This window comes from Myotis nattereri (assembly GCF_964212035.1).
Source record: "Myotis nattereri genome assembly, chromosome: 11".
Classification (NCBI taxonomy): domain Eukaryota; kingdom Metazoa; phylum Chordata; class Mammalia; order Chiroptera; family Vespertilionidae; genus Myotis; species Myotis nattereri.
Genome location: NC_138086.1, coordinates 52,142,363 through 52,164,715, shown reverse-complemented (window position 1 = coordinate 52,164,715; position 22,353 = coordinate 52,142,363). Strand labels below are relative to the sequence as shown.

General features: G+C 39.9%; 1 protein-coding gene across 1 annotated transcript; it reads right to left on the bottom strand.

Annotated features, from left to right (window-relative positions):
• Positions 1-1,520: 1,520 nt before the first annotated feature.
• TMEM106B (transmembrane protein 106B) lies at positions 1,521-20,823 on the bottom strand. The gene is made up of 8 exons (XM_081101883.1): positions 20,639-20,823; positions 18,002-18,223; positions 14,918-14,981; positions 12,941-13,100; positions 11,927-12,067; positions 11,457-11,506; positions 4,648-4,701; positions 1,521-3,352 (listed from the first exon to the last, which is right to left on the bottom strand). Exons 2-8 carry the CDS (start codon positions 18,219-18,221, stop codon positions 3,214-3,216), a joined length of 828 nt encoding a protein of 275 aa, XP_080958009.1. The 5' UTR covers positions 18,222-18,223; positions 20,639-20,823; the 3' UTR covers positions 1,521-3,213.
• Between the last annotated feature and the right edge of the window lie 1,530 nt (positions 20,824-22,353).

Sequence of the window (22,353 nt, the reverse complement as noted above, 5' to 3'; positions counted from 1 at the left end):
CCAATGGATATATTAAATGACAGAGCACAGATATAGGAGACAGAAAAACTAGGTCTGGCCCAGTCAAAGTATTTACTAAATATGTTAAGTTCAGCATGTCCTTCAACTTCTCCATGCCTCTCCTTCCTATTTCAAAAGAGAGGATCCTACCCTCTTTTGTCTAACTCACAGGGCTATGGTAAATCACCTAAGAAAAATATATGAAAGTGCTCTGAAAAGGACACAGTGCTATATACATGTGATATCAACACACACGGGCTTGTTATAGTATTATACCTTGTTAGAATGGCCAGGCTATTAAAAGTGTAATTTAAGAGAAAGTTATCCTTGGAATTATCAGAAAAAAATTGTAATATCTTTACCATGTCCTTTGGATAAGGTTTGAGAGCAGTTTTAAAACAATGCACTGATACCTATCCTATTACCATGTAAGAAACTACATCGGACAATGACCTAAGAAAAGATAAGCCTCATTTATTCTTCCCAGATTTTTTAAAAATGGCTATAATTCGGCCTTACCAGAATGTGTTTCTGTAGTGTTATTAATATTAATTTATAGCCGGCTGTTTTAGGCTTATTCTGGTAGTTACTTAACCCACTCTGAAAGTAGTCATAGGTGATCTTTATTTCTCCACTACCTTTTTAAAAAATACTTACTTTAAATTCTAGGGGTTTTTTTTTCTGACTTAAACTCACAGAAAGTAGGTATAATAAGTTTTTAAATAGAAAAAAAATATTCAAAACTAAATTAATAAAAAGCAAATGTTCCCTCACTTTCCCGCCTCTTCATTCGATACTATGAATCCAAAAGAATTTTAGAACCACAAATCAACAAAAAAATCCATTTAATTTACACTATATAATTTTCCAAGGTTAAAAGATACAAAGCAAGAAAATCAATTAGGATTGATTTTTGTAGAAGATGATTCTGAAGAAATGAATGTGATTTTGAAGGAAACAGGATATGAGGACAAGATGAGAACAAAACAAAAAGTAAGATTTTGTAAAACATTGTTTGGTTTTACACATAGTCACTGAAATATTAGTATCTCTAAGTCACTAGCTACATGGGAAACTAGATGGGTAATCGATCAGGCATGTGGAAACAGATTTGGAAGATCTGATATAAATGATTGCATTGTTGAAGTCACAGGAGTAGAAATTATGAGGTGAAAGACTCAGGGTCTAGATAATACTCATTAAAAGATGTCAGAAGAGAATGAGGGAAAATGAAATGACAATGATTTGAAAAATATAAATAGAATCAATACACTAGAGAAGTGTGGGATTTCAAGAATGGGAGTAGTCAAAAACTAAGGAAAAAACTTAAAAGATTGGGTTTGACCAGAATTCCATAATAAATGTGAAGAGCTGATTTTAGCAGTAACACTGGATTAAGTTAGCAATAAATTAAGGGAAGATAAGTAGTTAGAAAGGAGGGCTTCATAATAATTATTAATAAGTAAATAATAAATTCAGTATTGAGTTATTAATAGAAATAACTTAATACAACATGTTTCAGAATTGAGTCAGACTGTTTAATAATTATGTTTCAGACTTAAGTTAGACATTTTGGGGGAGGTGGCCAGGGGAGCCTTATTCCTGTAAGGAGGCAACAGAAAGATACTAATCAAGCCACCCCCTCCCCCTTTTTTTGAATAGCATAGTCAGTCCCTACACTCAGTGGTATGTATTTAAAAGGTACTTAGACCTTAGTAAGTAAAAAGGCAAAAAGCCCAGTTGGTAAGTGGTATTGAAAGCATAAAACAACAAAGTGAATAAGTCAATAATTTACAGTTGAAAACAATTTTAAATAAAATTCAAACCAAAAATAGAAAACCTTAAAAATGTAACTGCTAGAGGCATGATATCCATGTTATGTGCAAAGTGATTAAATATTTAAAAGCATGATATAGATTTTATTTTGATATAGCCACTTTCATTCAATGACAAGATTTCTTGGATAATTTTAACCAAAGAAATTTCTACCTCAAAGCATCCATAAAATTGATAATTTGGGTACCTAATAGTTATGAAAAGTGTCTTCACAATTTTTAGTATGAAAAGCAATATTAAAAAAATGGAGCATCAAAATATTTTATTTAAAATTTATTTTATGCCTAATCTAATATGTAAATGGAAATATATCCACATTCTATAGGTTTCTGAATTTCATTTTCTATTTTATTTTTATGAATATCTTACTTTCTTTTGAATTTGTATCACTTGACATTAAAGCTGTATAAAAGCCATGCAGTTTATTTACAATATTATACATTAATTATGTTTGAAGATTATACCAAAATTTCACAAAATTATAATTAAAATGAAAAGACAAGTGAAACATTTAGAGACTTTAAAAATTTTAGGTATAGAATTTTGCAAAGATTATTTTGGTTTATTTGTAAGTGTTATTCAAGCACTGGCTTGAAATAAGATGGACAAAAAATGCAAATGAGTAGAATTTCAACAAATGAAAAACTAAAAATGTTTAGCTAAAAGTAATGAAATCCGATATCATATAGATGAAATACTTCCTTGTAGCAATGGGAATTAGAAAACAGGAAAAAAGGTTATTCCTTAAAAGTCTTTCATAAAGAATAAGCAACCAGTAATAAGTCTATAAAAACTTTCAGAAATAAAGTTTCTTGAATTATGTTAATCACCAAACTTATGTTTTCAGTAGTGATTGGAGCTATGAACCTTAAATATTTATTTTACTGTAGGGAGTCTCAGTTTCCACCTTTGGGGAGTGGGGGTGAAGGGGTAGGGGGAGAAGAAAACCAATCAATAACCTTAGATTTAAGTAAAGATCCTGGTACCAATATCATGTACTTGGGAGTAGAGAGCTGCAGAGACTTGCAAGTCCACATACTTTTAGCTGTATAGAATAGTGTAAATACAGAGTAGTGTAAAATTTAGGTTGTTCAATGTATGATCCCCTATCAAAGTAAGTCCCTCATCCTTCAGAGTTTAAAAGATATCAATAGGGCCCTGGCCAGTTTGGCTCAGTAGACGAAGTGTCGGTCAAGGGCACATACCTCAGTTGCAGGCTCAATCCCCGACCCCATGTCTCTCTAAACATGGATGTTTCTCTGTGTCTCTCCCCCTCCGACTCTTTCTAAAAATCAATAGAAAAATATCCTCAGGTGAGGATTAAAAAAAAAAAAATCAATACTGTTTCTTCTTCTCTAGCAGCATCTCGTCCAGCTTTCACTGTTGTGGCTGAAGGACATTCAGGTACTCAGACTGCCCCAGCTGGTAAGTCGTGTTCCTTCCACAGTCGACGTACTGGTACCTCTCCTGGGATATCTGTTCAGAGTGTCCAAAGTATGTTGTTGTCACAGTGACTCTAAAAATAAAATAAATGCGGGGAAACATTGAATAGTTACATATAAAAAAGTTTTCTCAATTGAGAATACTTTTATACATTAAAATTCTCTCCAGAGAGAGATTATTTGACTGATGATAGCTTCATATTCTGGACATGGGTCTCTTAGGGAATATTTTCCCAACAGACAACAGAAATGCTGCCTGAGCAAGCCCTATCCAAATAATTATATACAACAAATGTATTTTTTTTCAAAACACCTATCTTTAGTTAAAAATATAGCATAAGTTCATTATATTATTAAAAGTCATACAGTTATAGAAAAAGGGTTCATCAAATGTTAGGTTCATGGCCCAAATTCCAAACCAATAACCTACAATGTTTTAACAGCTTAGGGCATTGGTCGGCAAACTGCGGCCCCTTGAGTGTGGTTCTTCCACAAAATACCACGTGTGGGCGTGCACGTACAGTGCGATTGAAACTTCGTGGCCACACTCAAGGGGCCAAAGAGCCGCATGTGGCTTGGGAGCTGCAGTTTGCCGACCACTGGCTTAGGGTAACACCCAATATACAAACCAGTAACATTATTTCTCCCCACTAACACTAATGATCATTTACCAAAGAGAGCAAGGAATTGGATGCTAAGTTCAGTCCTCCCCTCTGTCCAACCCCTGACATTTTCCTGAGGTCTTGCAAGGTCCAGGTTCACTATTCAGCAGCATGTGATCCTGTACTAATACTTCTTGAGCTCCCATTTCCTCATTTGTAACATGGGATAATAGTTATTTGACATCAGAGCACTCTTGTAAGACATAACACCCAAATGAGATGGCATTGTAAAAATGCTGCGTATGCTCCAAGTCAGTGATTTTCAACCCTGTTCAATTCAAGGCACACATAACCTAATTACTAAAATTCTGAAACAGACCAAAAACTTATTTGCTGATCAAAAAAAGGGTATATTTTTGATTTACAAATAAATAACATAATAGTGATTACCTACCCTTTTTGCTTCAAAGTAAGTCAGATGCAAACTTATTATGCAACATGACCAATAAGATGCAACTCTATTATGTGACCTATATACTTATGGTTCGTGACAGGGCATTCACACTAGAAGGCTATATTGTGTTGACTGTTGTCATTTTTTTGTATTTGACAATCTAAGAGAAAAGAGGTCAGTGTCCCTGACTAGTCAGGTATTGCATGCTTTAAAAATCCTCAGAGTACACCAGTAGAAAATCGCTGCTCTAAGCCAATGTTATGAATCTGAAATTTAAACAAAGAAATGTCTCTTTCAAAAAATTCATACTCACTGCATCATGAGAACTATGTTATGCACTTTGATGGATGGCAGTGTACAGAAGTCACTGTTAAAGAGAAAAAACAATGTGAACACATGATACCTATGACATAAATGTAAAAGTTTAATTACAATTCTTTCTATGTTAAAGCTAAGTGATACTATTAAGATATAATAAGCAGTATTGGTTGATCATTTCCTCTATCTCATATAATGATTAATATTTTCATGCCTTCTTATTCTATAAACAAATATGCTTTCTTACTATAGCAGTTGTAGAGCTGTTTTAACATGGGCCACAACTTACTTTCACTTTTTAAAATGTTTTTATTGATTTAAGAGAGAGAGGAAGGGAGAGAGAAGGAGAGCCAGAGAGAGAGAGAAAGAGAGAAACATTGATGTGAGAAACAACAATTGGTTGCCTCCCAGACCAGGATCAAATCTGAAAACTGGGTATGTACCCTGACTGCGAATGGAACAGGTGATCTTTCAGTGAATGGATGACGCTCAACCAACTGAACCACTTTGGCCAGGGCAATTTACATTTACTTTTTAAAAATAATTATTTTTTTATTGATTAAGGTATTACATATGTGTGCTTATCCTCCCATTGCCCCCACTCATGCCCTCACCCCCCCTGGTGTTGGTGTCCATTGGTTAGGCTTATATGCATGCATACAACAAGTTCTTTGGTTGATCTCTCCCCTTTACCTTCACCCTCCTCTACCTTCCCTCTGAGGTTTGACGGTCTGATCGATGCTTTTCTGTCTCTGGATCTGTTTCTGTTAATCAGTTTATGTTGTTCATTACATTCCACAAATGAGTGAGATCATGTGATATTCATCTTTCTCCGACTGACTTATTTTGTTTAGCATAATGCTCTCCAGGCCCATCCATGCTGTTGCAAATGGTAGGAGTTCTTTTCTTTTTTACAGCAGCGTAGTATTCCTTTGAGTAGATGTACCACAGGTTTTTAATCCACTCATCTGCTGATGGGCACTTAAGCTGTTTCCAAATCTTAGCTACTATAAATTGTGCTGCTATGAACATAGGGGTGATATCCTTTCTGATTGGTATTTCTGGTTTCTTGGGATGTAGTCCTAGAAGTGGGATTACTGGGTCAAATGGAAGTTCCACTTTTAGTTTTTTGAGGAAACTCCATACTGTTCTCCACAGTGGCTGCACCAGTCTGCATCCCCACCAGCAGTACACGAGGGTTCCTTTTTCTCCACATCCTCACCAGCACTTGTCATTTGTTGATGATAGCCATTCTGACAGGTGTGAGATGGTACCACATTGTTGTTTTGATTTGCATCTCTCGGATGATTAGTGACTTTGAGCATGTTTTCACATGTCTCTTGGCCTTCTGTATGTCCTCTTTCGATAAGTATCTATTTAGGTCTGTTGCCCATTTTTTTATTAGGTTGTTATCTTCCTTTTGTTAAGTTGTATGAGTTCCCTATAAATTTTGGAGATTAAACCCTTATCGGGGATAACATTGGCAAATATATTCTCCCATGCAGTGGGCTTTCTTGTTCTTTTGTTGACAGTTTCCTTTGCTGTGCAGCAGCTTTTTATTTTGATATAGTCCTATTTGTTTATTTTCTTTTTAGTTTCCATTGCCCTGAGCTGTATTGGTGAAGATAATGCTTTGGCATATGCCTGAGATTTTGTTGCCTATGGATTCCTCTAAGATTTTTATGGTTTCCCGTCTTACACTTAAGTCCTTTATCCATTTTGAGTTTATTTCTGTGTATGGTGTAAGTTGGTGGTCTAGTTTCATTTTTTTTTTGCATGTATCTGTCCAATTTTCTGAACATCTTTTGTTGAAGAGACTGTCTTGACTCCATTGTGTGCTCTTTGCATCCTTTGTAAAATATTGAGCATAGTGGTTTCTGGGTTCTCTATTCTATTCTGTTGGTCTATGTCTATTCTTGTGCCAGTACCAGGCAGTTTTGAGAACAGTGGCTCTGTAATATAGCTTGATATCTGGTATTGAGAAACCTCCTACTTTGTTCTTCTTTCTCAAGATTGCTGCAGCTATTTGGGGTCTTTTTTTTATTCCAGATGAATTTTTGAAGAGTTCATTCTAGGTCTATGAAATATGCCATTGGTATTTTAATGGGGAGTGCACTGAATCTATAAATTGCTTTGAATAGTATGAACATTTTAATGATGCTGATTCTACCAATCCATGAACACAGTCTGTTCTTCCATCTGTTTACATCTTCCTCTATCTCTTTTTTCAGTGTCCTGAAGTTCTCCGAGTACAAGTCTTTTACCTCTTTAGTTTATTCCTAGGTATCTTAATTTGTTTGGTGAAATGATAAATGGGATTGTTTTTTTTAAATCTCTCTTCCTGTAAGTTCACTATTGGTATATAAAAATGCCATAGATTTCTGGGCGTTAATTTTGTATCCTGCTACATAGCTGAATTCATTTATTAAGTCTAATAGTTTTTGATGGAGTCTAGGATTTTGTATGTACAGTGTCATGTCATCTGCGAATGACAGTTTTACATCTTCTTTTCCAATTTGGATACCCTTTATTCCTTCTTCTTGTCTAATTGTTATGGCTAGCACTTCCAGTACTATGTGGAACAGGAGTGGTGAAAGTGGGCATCCCTGTCTTATTCCTGTTCTTAGGGGAAATGGTGTTAGTTTTTGTCCATTGAATATGATGTTGGCTGTGGGTTTGTCATATATGGCTTTTATTATGTTGAGGTATGATCCCTCTATTCCCACTTCGCTGAGGGTTTTTATAAAAAATGGGTGTTGGATTTTGTCAAATGCTTTTTCTGCATCAATTGATATGACCATGTGATTTTTATCTCTCAATTTGTTTATGTGATGTATCATTTTTATTGATTTGCGGATATTGTACTATCCTTGCATCCCCGGGACAAATCCTACTTGGTCATGGTGTATGATCTTTCTGATGTACTGCTGGATCCGATTTGCTAAGATTTATGTTGAGAAATCACTTGATAATCTAATGGGAGATCCCTTTTATGTAACTTTCTGTTTCTCTCTTGCAGCCTTTAAGATTCTCTCTTTGTCCTGAATGTTTGCCATCATAATTACGATGTGTCTTGGTGGGGGTCTTTTTAGGTTCATCTCACTTGGGATTCTCTGTGCTTGTGTGACTTTTTTCTTCCCCAAATCAGGGAAGTTTTCTGACATTATTTCTTCAAAAAGGTTTTCTAACCATTGTTCCTCTTTCTGTTGTTATGGTACTCCTATTATTTGTATGTTGCTTCGTTTCATGTTGTCCCAAAGCTCCCTTAGGCTCTCCTCCTGTTTTTTAATATTTTTTTCCAACTGAGGTTCAGTTTGGGTGTGTTTTGCTTCCGTCTTCTAATTCGCTAATTCGGTCCTCCCCTTCTCCTAGTCTACTGTTGAAACTTTCCATAGTGTTGTTTTTTTTTTTTATTGCAGCTGTATCACTCTTTATTTCCTCTTGATTCTTACATAAGTTGTTTATTTTTTTCATCCATCTGGTTTATGAACTGTATAACCTTTATGCTGAATTCTTTGTCTGACATATTGCATGCTTCCATTTCACTTAGCTCCTTTTTCGCAATTCCTCCTTTCCTTTGGGGGTTTCTTTGTTTCCCCATTCTCACCGAAGTATCTAGGTGTCGAGTCATGCGGGGGCTGCTCTTCAGGCAGTTGAAGCTCCTTGGGTGGCGGCTTCTCCTCGGGCAGTCATGGCAGTAGCTACTCCTCAGTTGGCAGTGGCTCCTCTGCTGTGTGCTGCTTGCGCAGATGCTCGCAGCAGTGGTGGCTCCTCTGTCTGGCGGGGGCAGGCTGCTCACGTGGCTGCTGCTCCTTGGACGGCAACAGGATGCTCATGCTGCTTCTGCTCCTCGGACAAGGGTGGGCTGCTCGCATGCTGATGCTCCTTAGATGGAGGTGGGATGCTTGCACGGCTGCTACTAGTGTAGTTGTGGTGCTCTAGGCCAGAGCATTGGACTGGCCAGAGGGAAGTGCGCCTCAGAACTCACAGGAGCCCGTAGCCAGGGTGGCTGAAGTCTCGGTGACCATAGGACCACAGCTGAGGCAGCAGGTCCTTGGTGGGGGTGGCTGTAGACCCTGGGTGGTGTCTGAGGGCACCCTGGGTGGAGGTGAGGCTGGGTTCCCAATCACAGCAGCTCTCCCCTTCAAGAAGGCACGGCCTCTGCAGTAGAGCAGGCCACCCCGGGACTGTTTGTAACAGTCCTGCAGGGTCCAACTGCCCCTCACTCACGTACACACACACAGACACCCCTTTTGTTCCCTCACTCACTCACACTCTCTCCCTCACTGACGCCATCTTCTTGCCTCTGTAGTTGGATCTGGAGTGTTATTGACCTGTTCGTGAATGGAGTCTCCTCTCTGGGTGTCTGGTTATGTGGCTCGCTCTCTACCACATTGACCAAACAGGAGAAAATGCAAGACACAAAACCCAACACAAAGGCAACAAAACACGAATGTACTCATGACACTGATAACCCCACTATTAGTGACCACCAGAGAAAAGAGAATTGGGGGAGAGAAAAGAGCACAAATGATATCAAGGAGAGAAAAAATGGTAACAGAGAAAAGAAAAAGAATAAGAAGAAAAAGGAAAAAAATATATATGGGGAGAAAACACCACTGAACAAACAGATAAACCAAAAAATGCAAACACCAAACAGCCAGAAAGGAGGGTGGGGGCAGAATCTGTAGAGGCCGGGCTTATATACAGAAAGTAAGGTTAAGGAATTGGATGAATATGGGGAGGGCCTCAGTTCAGTATAGATGAAGTCGAAAGAGGATGAGTGGATAAGAAGAAAGATGTTACACCTGTCCAAAGGGACATGGCCTTGGTGCCGTACGGCTTCCTTCCGACCCTCCAGGCTTGGAGGTCTTCCACCTCTCCAGCCCAGATCCCTGATTGTACTGTTCTCTAGGCGCCCTCTGCCCTTTCCGGCTGCGAATTGTCTCACCAGCTGTGTTCACTTTGCCAATTCAGGGTGGATGTTATTCGATTTAGTTGCTCCCTCAATCTGCTGCATGACAAGGCTCAGGACACATCTGCCTATTCTGCTGCCATTTTGTCTCTCTCCCTACTTTTACTTTTCAACTTTTGAAATTTCACTAATCAGTTTGTAGTTCAGAAATTTTATATCAGGCTGATAGAGGATAAAAATTTATCACTGTTTTACTTAGCAAGAGTTAATAATCATTTAGAACCAATTTATAAGCTTTAGAATATGAAAACAACAGAGCATTACACATTACAGTGGAACATCGGTTTGAACTTAATTTCTTCCACAAGCGATTTTTTTGAAAACCCAAATCATTTTTTCCTATTAGAAATAATGTAAATTGAATCCATTCCAGACCCCCAAATGATTCCATTTTAACCTTTCTTACATAGAGTACATGTCTAATGTACTATTTAATCTTAAATAAACACTGTATTTCTTAAACTTATCAAACCACCCCTTACTAGCCTTAAAGGAATCACTTTCAGCACTTGGTCCAGGGGTGTCATTCAGGTCAGCATGCAGTGTCTTTGCTTGTTCATATATCACTGCCTCTGAGATGCTATCACTGGCTAATGGCTTTTCATTTATCCAAATCAACAGCAGTTTTTCTACCTCTTCAATAGCCTGTAATCATTGTTTCTTTCATACCGTTAGCAACACTAGCACTCTTTTTATTTTCCCCATTTTTTTAAGAACTTTACCTTCTTTTCCTAAAACATCAATGTCATTATATATTTTATTATTTTTTATTTTAATTTTTTTAATTTAAATTCTTTATTGTTGAAAGTATGACATATGTCTCCATTTCCCCCGTTGACCTCTCATGCATGCTCTGACCCTTTCCTAATGTTTTTATTGATTTTTAGATAGGAAGGGAGAGGGACGGAAACACCATTGATTTGCACGCCCTCTACTGGGATTGAGCCTGCTTCCCAGGCATATGCTCTTGACTGGAATGGAATCAGGAACTCTTTAGTCCACAGGCCAACATTCTATCCACTGAGCCAAACCTGCTATGGCCATTAGCACTTTTGAGGACCTTCTTATGTTTTAACACACTGTATGCGGGAAACGTATTTATACATTTTACGTTGACTGGTAGTAGAGCGCGGGACACGTATTTTATAGACGTGGGATACGTTTTTTATAGACTAGCGGTAGAATGCGGGTAACGTATAAATAAACTAAAGTTATCGTAATTTTACTGAACGCTGCCATTTGCGCAAAAAAATTAGCAAAAATGGCCTGCGCCACCTGTTAGCGCGCGATAAAAACTACCCGCAAACAATGTGTTAAAATTGTACTAATGGTTGATTTAGCCAGCAAAAAAAGCATTCTCTCCCAGTTGCCTGAGAGAGACTTTTTGTCATGCTGAGGTATCAGCATAAACATTGAAAACCAAAGTTTGGTTCATTTTGACCCAGATTTTTTTTTTCTGTGAACTGGGTTGAGAACAGAATTGTTCGAGATGAGAGACATTTGAGAAATGAGGCTTGACTATATTAGCATTATTAATCTTCCTATAATAAAACATCAACAAATAATAGAATATAGGAGAATATGATTTTAAAATAATAAACATAAAGTGACATGGTATATATGATCTTAATTATGAAAAAAAAAATCAGATACTGCCATAAATGTCATGTATGTTGAAAAGGGAGAAGAGAAAAATAGAGATGAGCAGAAGCCAGAAGGAACATTCCAAAATGTGATCTTGTGACTGCTAAGATTATGGGAGATAAAATATATACATATTTACTTCATACTTTATAATTTAACGAGAGAAAATAAAAGTCAGAACTTACTACATGTAACTCATTTCCTCTGCTATGATAGTAGGTACTGTGTAATCAATCTGAAAGGCAAAAAAATAAAAATAAACAGAGAGAATAGGATCAATAATCAAACATTTCAGATACATTTCATAACTTCAAAGAGTTCAGAAATCTCTCCCTTTATGAGTCTGATGCTAAGATTTACTCTTATATATTCACTAGAGGCCCGATGCACGAAATTCGTGCAAGGGGCTCGGCCTTCGCAGCCACAGCGGCTTGCCTCGGCCCTAGCAGCCCCAGCTTTATCCAGAAGGTCATCCAGAAGGACATCCGGAAGGTCGTTCGGCTGTCCGGTCTAATTAGCATATTACGCTTTTATTATTATAGACAGGGCATATTTCAAAGTCAAGTTTTTGAGGAAATCCCCACCTCCCTCAAGGTAGTACAATAAAGCTGAGACTCCTTTAACTTATTCAAAATATTTCATGACTGAAGCTTACCTGTCTCATATCCAGTGGGCCAATGTTTGTTATGTTGTTTAAACGTGACTTTCCAATAACTGTTTTTGAAAACTGAACTTGTGCAGTGATGTTTTCAACTTCAACAGCATAATAGTTATTGTTTGTTATATTTAGTGTGTTCTACAAAAGAAAGGAGGCAGAAAATGTGTAAGTTATCTGAAAATAAGCAAAAGGAAGATGTATTCAAACTAATAAAAATGACTTTAGTTGTGCCATGCTTCATTATTAGAATAAAAGTTTTAACAAAAATGTCAAAGAATATCAAATGAACCAATTCTTTGGTTTTATGTGAGTCCAATGTATTGAATATGCTACAATAATGTAAAAAAAAAAAAAGACCCAGAGATGGTACAGGCCTAGAATGTTAGAAAAGGTATTTGTGGCATTAGCAAAAATTCAATAAAAATAATTTTTAAATTTCATCTAAATGTTTACTAAATGTTAATAAAGTTATTTCTTATTCTAATAAATACAAATATGGCCATATAGCAGTACTTTAAATAAATTTTGTTTAAAAGAAATTGGTATTTTAGCTTATAAACAAATAGAAATTTCTACCAGGTCACCATGGAGAAAAAATGGAAAAGGTGTAAGTCTGTTTGGTTGGAAAAAAGATAAAGGTGCACCACTTCTATACTTAGGTAACACTAGGTCCAACTTTTTTTATTCTAATTCACAACTGTCTCAAATTCAGAAACAAATGTTGAAAAGTAAACAGATTATAAATATATTTTTTGGTAGCAATTAATTGTTTAATTCATTTATCCTCCTAAAGGCATTTTCAAATGCTAAATGATTCTGCATACACAACTGACCGTATTTATTATTCACCACTTTCAGCAGAAACAGAAATGAGAGAAGGTCAATACTGTAGACACACAGAAAGCAAACTGACCAGCGAGCTTCACATTTAACCTCTCAACAAGGACAAAGGTTCTAATTAACATCATAAAGGAATGAAGTAATCTATTATTAATATAAATTTTTACTTACTGTGATATTTAAATATATTGTACGCTTTTCATCATCATAACCGACGTATGCTGATTTGACACCAATGTATTTCACGTCGATAGAGCGAGGGAAAAGGAAAAACACAGCCAATCCAGAAATCAGCAGACAGACAAACACAGAAGCCATCACATACAGTTTTCTGAAAAAGAAAATGGAGTATTTAAATATATGTCCACCAAAAATTACACAATGAAACATTTAGAGAGGATACATTTCAACTGGAATTTCCCCCCTATTATGCTAGCTGTATAAGATGTATTTTATCAACTTTTTACATTATAAAAGTATTGAGTAGGCTTGGGTCTGAGTCTACTAAGTGCTGAAATGTTCTCTTTATAAGATGTACTGGTGTTTACCTTATTGGAGACTGGGATTTCAGGCTTATTACAGATATAACATCACTGCAGTGATTCCCAAACTGGGCTGCACATTAAAATCAAGACAGGGAGCTTTAAAAATATAGATTTCAGGACTTCCTCCTGAATTCCCTAAAGCAGAATTTTCACATGTGAATTTTGCCACTGTGTTTCCCTAAAGTGACTACTCATCAATAACCACCTCTGACGCTCTTAAAACAATGTGATATCAACACGGCTTATCAATTTCACCTCAAGTTTATAGCCATTCTCTGTTGTTATAAAAGGTATTAAAAGATGGCCAGTATGAATATCTACTTCTATAGTTCTGAGATTATTTCCCTAGGTGCTGAATCTTTTCTCCCCTTTATCCATATTCTTGCCCTGTGGAAACTGGATTCTACCCCCAGCAGGTTCTTCTTAGGATGTGCTTGTCCTTTTTGTAAGAGTTTTTATCCAGTTTCCCTCAGGTCTTTGAAGGCTTAGGATGGTCCAGTTCTCTCTAATCTTTTCATGGTCCCTTGCTGGATTCCTGTGGTCTTTTTCACACTCTCTCCACGCTGGAGCATGAGGAGCACTCCCATTTTAACAGGTTATTCTCAAAGGTATTTGCTGAAAGTTCTCTGAGTGGGATCCTCTTCTTATAGGTATTTGCTTTGGGTATCAGTGGCATTAGGACTCTTAGGAACTCTCTATTTGCTTCCATTCACAATTTCTACACAGCTGCTCAACATGTTAAGTCCTTGCTGTCATCAAGGTTTGAATACCCATTTTTATCCTGTGGCTAGTGGGAACACTCATTTTTAAAAAATAAACATGTTTTCTCTATGTGTGTTTCTTACTATTATTTTAAGTTTGTCTGTTTTAATAAATGGACTTGAGAAGATTCAGATACTATGCTGCTTTCAAGACCTTACCCCAACCAGGAATCTTTTTTTTTTTTTTTTTTTTTTGATGACACAAAAGCATATGAGAGCATTACTTAACAACCTGATAGCATTTTTCCCTTTTAATAGTGTTAACCAGAGTAATTATTATATAGTAGAGGCCTGGTGCATGAAATTCGTGCACGGGGGTTTGGGTCCCTCAGCACAGCTTGCACCCTCTCCAATCTAGGACCTCTTGGGGGATGTCCGACTGCCGGTTTAGGCCCGATCCTTGAGGGAAACTGGCAGTCGGACATCCCTCTTGCAATCCGGGACTGCTGGCTCCTAACTGCTCGCCTGCCTGCTGGCCTAATTGCCCCTAACACCTCTGCCTGCCAGTCTGATTGCTCCTAACTGCTCTCCCCTGCCGGCCTAATTGCCACTAACTGTCCTCCCCTGCTGGCCTGATCGCCCCTAACTGCTCTCCCCTGCTGGCCTAATTGACCCTAGCTGCCTCTGCCTCAGCCCCCGCCACTGTGGCTTTGTCCGGAAGGAAGGCAGGGCGACGGGAAGATGTCGGTCAACCCAGTCTAATTAGCATATTACCCTTTTATTAGTATAGATAATTTGAAAAGCAAAAAACAAAAAAAAAACCAAAAAAGCAAAACAAAAAACAAAACAAAACCCCCACAGCAAAACAATTTGCCACTTTCTTACTAGTATAAATCACTTACGTCCTTCTTGGCCTTAATCTCTGATCACTATATGGAATCAATGCCACCAGCTGGTTTTCTTGCCCTAAGAGTTAAAGAAGTTTAAAAATTTATTAACATGGTTAATTAAAAATGTAGTGACTGCTCAACAAAGTCTGGTTTGGAGAGACCAAAATACCATGTGGTTCTCATCACATTCCTTTAGTAAACTGCTCTCAAAATCTTCAGAAATTACCCAACTTGGATCTTTGTATTAGCCATTAAAGCACCAAAGTTAAATTCTCTTTCAAAGCTTTCCATAATGCTTCAATTATTCCTTCCTGACCCCTCAATAATCCTCCCCTCATTTACACTACCCCCAACACACCCACATATAAATATATATTTATTATGTATATATGTCTCTTTGTGTATATATACATATTGCATCTTTGTGTATATATACATATTGCATCTTGTTATTCATTTAGCTAAACTACAATCCTGGTTAAAACCAACCCTTTAGCTACTGTGCCTATAGCCACAGTTAAATGTGAGAGAGAAAAATATCCAACTATACTCACTGGTCTGATTTTAGATCACTAATCTCAAGTAGCCCTTAATGATGCCAACAATCACACTAATTTCCTTAAGTTCACACTCTCAACCTGATATACCAAGACCACCATTTCATAACTTTAACTTTTTTTGAAACATCCAATATCTTCTTCCCCATACTCACTCTGAGCACAGAATGTAGCAAACAGAAGAGAACTTTCGCAAGCTCCCACCACCACATCCATCTAAACTATCTACTGCCGTGTCCACACATTCTAACTTCTCTTCTATTACTAAGAGTAGCCCTCTGCACTAGGTCTAATTGTCCTGGCTCCTGCATTATCAATGCTTTCTCTGTGCATCATTCTCATTAGCAAATATTATTCACTCCATCTTATAAAAATCCCTCTCCTGACCTCACAGCCCCCTCTAGCTATACCACTTCACTCCTTTTTTACACAGTGAAACTCAAAGCAAAAACTATCTTCCCACTATATAACTGCTCCTCCTATGTACTTGATTCCACTCTACACACGATATACATACTTTTGCAGGCTACCAAAACTTTACAGGTCCCCACTGGTCTTTACATCACCAAATCCAATGGTAAGTTCTCAGTCCTCACATTAATTGATCTATCAGTAATATTTAACACAGTTGATCAATTTTTCTCCTTGGTATATGTTCTATATTTACCTTCTAGGACACCAACTACAGATTTCCTCCTTCTACACTAGCTGCTCTGTCAGTGTCTGCTAATTCTTTCTCAAGTAACTGATCTCAAAATGCAATGCTCGAGGGTTCAGTGCTAGGGTTTCTTCCTTTTTTCCCCCTATACTGCTGAACTTGGTGCTCTTGTTACCTGTGAGACTACAAGACCTTGGTTCTTATCTTCTTAAAGGAAAGATTTCAATCAAGAGACAAAGTGCAGAAGAGCAAGCAAGACTTTATTGACGGTAGCAAAAAAACATTTAGAAACAAGGAAGGGCATAGAAGAAGCTACTGGAGAACCTAGGCGAGGCTGCCTTGGCTCACTGGGAAGTAAGAGAAAAGGGGGCCTTGGAGACAGGTTCAGGGTTAGCCTGGGACAAACTGCTGCAGCCCATTGCTCCCCTGGTTGCAAGTCTCATGGGGTCCCTTAGAGTTTAGGAGATTCATGCCTGTGGGGGAAGAGAATGGCATGGCCTGCTGGGACCTTTGTTTTCATGAGGTTTTAAAGGGTGGGCATTTAGGAGAGGCCTTAAGGGAGGATCAGCAGAATACCCATTAGCTTTATGCGGAAGTACCAGAATGAGATTTATTCTCTTAACCTGTCTGTCCTTGGGTGTGGTTAGCAAATGGCACTAATTGGATTTCTGTTATCTGTCTCCCTGAGTAGAGTGATTTATACTATTTACCCTCTGGTTGGGGAGAAGTACAAACCATTTACTCTTAAATGTCCTTGTTTAGGGAAGATAGGATTTACTAGGTGGCTGCAAACTGCTGTTTAATTGTCTGTTTAGTTTCCCAATTTCACTTGTCCTAAAATTTTCCTACCTTCTTACTATCCTATAACGCTCTCATCCATCTCAGCTTTAAGTATCACCTGTGTACTGATGACTCCAGCCTACACGTTGCACTTGAATTCCAGGCCCTCATTATAACTGCCTATTGCACATACCCACTTAGATGTCAAATATGCATCTCCAAACATACATAACTAAAACGGAGCTCCTGAGCTCTCTCCTGACATACACCTTCAAACCTTTTCCCTATCCTAATAACTAGTCCATTCTTCCAGTTGCTCAGACAAAATATACCTTTGGAGTCATCCTTGATTTCCCACTATCCACTTCCAGCTGCCAAAAAAGCCCACTGGCCATACCTCAAAAACATATCTAGGTAATCTTCCCCTCCCCTAGTCCGGTACATTAATCCCTTCAACAAAAATAATCCTTTTATTCTCAGTCACTATCACTGCAAAGATAAAATCATCACATTCAAAGGCCAACTCAAATATAATTTTTCCCAACCCGAGGCATTTATCAGAGACTCTGCTAGACCTTATACTGCCACTCTGTCCTTCCCCTGGGCTTCTCCAGAGTCACATCATCAACTCTAACCAAGCAGATAGTGGAAGAGCACAAACGTACTTTTACTATTTCTATTGTTGCCATTGCTCCTAAAATAGCCTGAAAACAGCACACGGGAATTATTTCCTTCTGATTTCTATGATATTCCACAAACTGATATTTTTTTTCCTATTTGACTCATCATCATATGCCATCCCTCTTCATGCAGTTCCTCTTTTGCCAATGCCTGAAATCATTCTTTTTTAAAAAAATGTATTTTATTGATTTTTTACAGAAAGGAAGGGAGGGATAGAGAGTTAGAAGCATCAATGAGAGAGAAACATCGATCAGCTGCTTCCTGTACACCCCCTACTGGGGATGTGCCCGCAACCAAGGTACATGCTCTTGACCAGAATCTAACCTGGGACCTTTCAGTCCGCCGGCCGACGCTCTATCCACTGAGCCAAACCAGTCAGGGCTGAAATCATTCTTTAAAGAGAAAATAAAGGGCACATACCCCTAGGAATTCTTCCTGTTCCTTGACAAGTGGGGCAGGTGACACTATCTCTTCCTGTAAATTCCACATACGGAAACTGAGAGACATCTCCACTTCTTCCATCTTCATTATGGACTTCATTACTAACCAATCCATTCCTCATGTTTTCAGTTGATGCGACTCCACCGTAAGCATCTTCTTTATTTGAATGCAAAGGCAAATGGGAAAAAGACTTTCCCATGTCTAAAGAAAAAGAATAATCTTATAATAAACTTCACACACAAAACATGTATACACAAGAACTGTATGGAACATTTATACGAATCTAATTAATTTAGAAAACTTCAGGGGAATATTCATTCAGACAGACTACTTTGGGAATTAGAATTATATTTAATCAAAGTAATGTCAGAAACAATGAAGCCACTTACTTGAGTCCAAAAGTGTTTATCTATCAAAATATCTATATATATATATAAAACCCAAATATGCAAATAGACCAAATGGCGGGACAACCGGTTGCTATGATGTGCGCTGACCACAAGGGGGCATGCGGGGAACATGGCAGGCATCAGCCGTGGTGGGTTTATGGAGCAAGGGAGTGGGTGCCAGACCAAAGCAGGGTGCCTGTCACTATCATCAGGGCGAGCCTCTGGTGGTTACTGAAAATTCTTTGCTCCCGTGTGCTGTGGTCCCACCTGGTGCTCAATACCATCAGTGGGTGTGAGCAGCAGCTGCTGGCCCCGATCTCCCCTCAGAGATTCTCCACCTCCCCCTGCTCCTGGGTGATCGGGGTAGCAGCCACTGCTTGCACCTGCTGATGGTGCCGGCCCCTCTCACAACCGCTGCTGGCGCAGGCCCCAATCTCTCCGCGCTGTCAGTGGGTGTGAGGGGTCGCCATCAGCATGTGGGAGCGGTGGCAGCGGGAGTGGAGTTGCCAGCAGACAGGGGACCACGGGCCATGGTGGAGAGGCTGGGTGGGGGTGCGGAGGATGGGCCAAGACCTGCCCCTGTGCCCACCGCAGCCTCGTGGTCCACAGTTTCTTTCAAGTGCATGAATTCATGCACTGGGCCCCTAGTTATGAAATAGACTTGTGATGAGAATGGGCTTTCAAACAACATTATAATTTAACAAGTCTATACTTTCTCTGAAAAGTAATGTGGGCTTCATAGTTCTTAGAATAAAACACAAACACATTACTACCTTTAAACCAATTAGCACCAAAGGCAAAAGTTTCTTTGGGCAGATAACAATTAGGTATCACCAAGCAAATTAAAAGTAGTATTTTTCAATCTTTTAAAATTCATGCTTCTTTGTGATAAATAAAATTTACAATCCCTCTCATCCACACAGTTCTTTGCTTTAAACACTTAGACACTTGCAACAAAAACAACTCAAAAACCAAATTCTACATGTTTTTCTCTCATTCAGCAGTGGGCAGAGCTAAAATTATGAAAGGAACATTCCAAATATTGACTATAACTTACCCCCACAAAACATCAATTTCAAAATTTTAGCATAACAGTGTCAAAAATAATGTGGGGAAAATTAAGTATAAATTTAAAGCCATTTTTATTATGTGTAAGTTCAAAAACATAACTTATGACTTCTACAAAAATGCATTATCTTCTCTTGATTTGTTTCAATGACATCCAATCCCAGCCAAATCCATTCTTGCCAGGCACAGGTATGTCTTAGGAGAGAAAGACACAGAAGGCAAAACCAGTGGCTCTGTCTGGGCCTCATTAGCAGTGGCCTTGAAGAGTCGGCCTCAGAAAGGTGTGCTTGCCCTGCCTGCATGCCATAGGCATGGCTCAGCTCAACCTATGAACCAGGAGGTCAAGGTTCCGCGGTTGCAGGCTCTATCCCCAGTGTGGGGCGTGCAGGAGGCAGTCCATCGGTGATTCTCTCTCCTCGTTGATATTGATGTTTCTCCCTGTCTCTCCCCTACTCTCCCTTCCTCTCTGAAGTCAATAAAATTTAAAAAAAAGAAAAGAAAGAAAGGTGTTTGTTTCCAGGCTAATGGACAAACACCAGACCTTGTCGGGTACTGGGCATCCCCACACTTCTTACTGAATTGTCCTCAGAACCCTCTGACTTTAAGCACTTTTATTCCTGGCGGCTGGTTGGCATACAGAGAGGTTCTAAGCCCCCTTCTCTTCCGTGTGCTCAGAGTGTTGTTTGTTGGTTTTATCGCAGCCTTTTAATGCACTGAAAACCAATATGGAACTCAGACTCGGTATGAAGAGAGAGAGAAAAGTACAGCAGTCCATCCCATTTAAATGGGTCGTAACTTTCTGCGATAACGAAGGAAGCCAATCCCTTCCGTAAGCTACACAAACAAAACAAAACCAAACCCAGCAGACAGTCTACTCCGGAAAGGTTAACACGAAGACCCAGCCAACCGTGCAAGAAAACTCAAAAATGGCAAAACCCGCGGCCTCACAAGGAGGAACCAACCCAGCGCGTCCAGGGCTTGGGCCGCAGCCCGTCCCCACCGCAGGAGTCGGGGTCAGGGCAGGAGGCGGAGGTGGCACAGCCCCTCCATCCACACCGCCCAGCGCTCCGCCCCTGTCGCCTGGCGGGCCCAGCTCCCCGCGGTCTCTCCTCCCTCCGCTCGGGAAGGGGACCGGCGGCCGCGCATCGGGGTCGCTCACCGGCGCCGCGTTGTCCCGAGCTGCTCCGGCGCGGACGGGCCCGAGGACAGGGTCGCGGAGCGCGCGGTCAGGCTGCGGGGCTGGAGCGACTGGCCTGCAGCAGGGTCGCGGCGGAGTCAGGGGGCGGGAGCAGCGCGGGGACGGATCAGCTGATGCGAACCCTGTTGCAACCTGCGCCCGCGCCTGCGCAGAGCGCTCTCAGAGGCGTGTGCGGCCAGGACCCGGCCCCGCGCATGCGTCCTTCCTCCGCCGCCTGCAAGCCGAAGCGCAGCGGCAGGGAATGTGCGCGCTTGCGTTTCTTACCTAGGTCTCCCTACACTTGAAGGTAAAAATTGGCCGCCTGGCCCTAGAAAATTTAAAAGTAATAGTGTGACCTCCCCCCCCCGCCCCCCCGTGGAGGCCATTTCCCTTTACAAAGGGAAAAAACGTGCGCTTCTGCCTCCGCCCTCAGCCGAGCCATCGTCTCGTCCCTGACCGTCGCGGCGCCGGGAGGGGGATGAACTGGACGATAGACTCACGTCTGTTTTAATTTAATTTAATTTAATTTAAAAGTCGCACTTATTTTAACTTGGAGCCTCTTGTTCAGTAGAAGGAACATGCACGCAGGAGGGCACCCAACTGGTGTTCGTTTTGGTTTTGGTTTGGTTTTGCACACGCGCCCCGCCTCCCCCTTGGCGGCTGGTTAACCAGAGTGTGAGCCCCGTGCCCCCCGCATCCGTGTAACTTGGGCCGCTTTCCTCCGCGTCTCAAAGGGTGGGTTATCGCCTTTAGAAGATGAGAGTAACAACAATACACAGTTGTTCTGAGGGTTAAATGACATACAGGGAATCACTGTTCAGCACAGGCGGGACTCATGGTTTGCAGAAAGTTTGACATTCCATGCATTTAAATAACATACTCTCCTAGTATTTGTATCTTAACTGGTAGCTCCTGTGTTTGTAGTTTCAGGTTGTGTATTAATCGAATCAGAACAGCAATCTCTGGTGCGACAGTAAGTGACGTGGGAGACAGTGGGACTATTCAAGGTGGAACTCTAGTAATAGGGAAATCACAGAAATTTTCTTCTTCGGAGGCCATAACTGTAGCTGAAGTTAGAGAATTAGAGGCAAGTTTTGTGTGTTCAGCGGGGCAGTCTGCCAAATCCAAAAGGTCAGCCCAGCTGGGATGGAGCACTTCCAGGTTACAGGGTTAGACAAGATGGTTAGAATTAAAGAAAAAGGTTTCAGGAAGAGGCCATCCTTTTTTTTAAAAAAAAAAAAAATTTATTGATATCAGAGAGGAAGGGAGAGGGAGAGATAGAAACATCAATGATGATAAGAAATCATTGATCGGCTGCCTCCTGCACGCCGCCTACTGGGGATCCAGCTGCAACCCAGGCATGTGCACTGACCTGAGGGGGAATCTAACTGACCTCTTGGCTCATTGATTGACCCTCAACCGCTGAGCCATGCTGGCGGGGCCATCCTTAAAACAGTATGAAAACCCTGAACAAACAGCCACCATAATGCAAGTTAAGGATCTAGGCAAAATGTTTGAACAATACATGTACGGTAGGTACTAAACCAAGAGTGGAGCTTAATAAACCAAGGACCTTTAAGGTAAGTTCTACTTACATGTTTCCTACGAAAGGTCAAAATTGTTCTCAAGTACAGGGAGGCCCAAGAGAATCATTGCTCGGCTGCCTCCACCCAGGGGGTGGAGCCCGCAACCCTATT

Coding starts and splice junctions, on each gene's coding strand:
- TMEM106B (XM_081101883.1), bottom strand. CDS start 18,221: ATGGGAAAGTCTTTTTCCCATTTGCCTTTGCATTCAAATAAAGAAGAT. Junction 14,982..18,001: donor AACAGGAAGAATTCCTAGGG/GTATGTGCCCTT, acceptor TTTAACTCTTAG/GGCAAGAAAACCAGCTGGTG. Junction 3,353..4,647: donor AACATAGTTCTCATGATGCA/GTGAGTATGAAT, acceptor TTTTATTTTTAG/AGTCACTGTGACAACAACAT.